Raw genomic sequence first — 1356 nt, forward strand, 5'->3', positions numbered from 1 at the left:
TGTCATTCCCCGAAGAGGTTCCCCCCAACCCGCCCAAGGGCCGAGCGCGTCCCGAGGCCTCGTCCCGAGGTTCGCAGAGTCCGGGAGCGGCGAGCGAGGCCGAGGCCGAGGCCAGCGGGAGGTGAAGGAGTGCCGCGTCGGTGCTGCGTGCTTTCCAGTGATGGCCCAGAGAGGCTCGGGGAGAGTGCCACCGCTGCAGCTGGTGTGAGTGCCATGAGGGACGGCACTGCAAAGAGTAAGCCTCAATGGACTGCGGGGGTGCCATGGGCTTGGTCGAGTGTGGGATGAAGGGCTGGTGTGCTTGTGAACCATTGGTACTCGGAGATTCGTGTTCCGAACATTGGAGTCGATGTGAAGCACGTAACGGCTGCAATTTTGGTGATCCCGTCTTGCGTTTTTATCCATTTTTAGTTTATGCGCGAAAATATTGATTTCTTTGGTAAATATTCTAAGAAAAATGTGTGATACATATATTGAGGTTTTCAATCAGATTACTTCATGTCCTAAGACGACACTGTTCATCTTGCATTCTGGTTAAGTCAAAAGAGAAAAAAATAATCATACTGTTTTTAAGTGTTTGATAAAGAAACTAGTTAGCAAAAAGCAGAAAAAGAGAAAATCGAAACCCAAAACCTATTATTATTTTACGATTTTAATCAGAGCCTCTTTACTAAAAAAAAGACTTGTTCAGCATTACAAACCGAGAGAATCCGTGGCTACTCAGCATTGCCAGGCCCGCTTGCCGCAGCCCGAACTCACGTGCCATTGATCCTACACAGTCAGCTGATCTAATCCTGCTGTGCCAGTGCCTCTCGCCCCCTCCCCCTCTTATTCTATCCTAATCTAATTTTTCAAAAATCATAATTTCCTTTTCTTCTTATCGGGAGTTTTGTTGTTATTCTCTCTTTCTCATGTTCCCTCTCACCTTGCCACATCACCCTCTCTGACCTTCCTGCTACCCTGCCCTAACTGCTTCATCATTAATTCTGCCATTCTACTCTCTCTTAACTAAGCACTCTGCCACGCTACCTTAACTACACATCACTGATTGATCATCATTCTACTGTATTATGTAAGCATCTATCTGAACTACTCTATACATACTACCACTCTTTGGTTTAACTACGCAGTTTGCCTTAAATGAATCCTCACTAATTAATTACTCTGCTCTTCTGTGTAAACTAACCACCTCCCACTCTGACTTAACTAACCAATCTTTATCAACTAAGCACCTTGTTACTAACTAAAAACCACTAACAACGCTATCTTGGTACTTTGCTCTAACTACCCTGCCACTATGAACCTTGCTACTCTCCTCGAGTAAATAACATCTTGTCACAATACTCAAGTAAGTAA

The 1356-nt window shown here is 45.1% G+C and overlaps 1 protein-coding gene across 1 annotated transcript in view; it reads left to right on the plus strand.

Moving 5' to 3' along the window:
• Positions 1-114: 114 nt before the first annotated feature.
• Positions 115-1356, plus strand: part of LOC119586196 — a 6700-nt gene continuing 5458 nt past the window's right edge. The window contains exon 1 of the mRNA XM_037934897.1: positions 115-235. Coding sequence (XP_037790825.1) covers positions 214-235 — 22 coding nt within the window. The 5' untranslated portion in view covers positions 115-213. The remainder of the gene's footprint in view (positions 236-1356) is intronic.

Source organism: Penaeus monodon, chromosome 21 (assembly GCF_015228065.2).
Source record: "Penaeus monodon isolate SGIC_2016 chromosome 21, NSTDA_Pmon_1, whole genome shotgun sequence".
Classification (NCBI taxonomy): Eukaryota; Metazoa; Arthropoda; class Malacostraca; order Decapoda; family Penaeidae; genus Penaeus; species Penaeus monodon.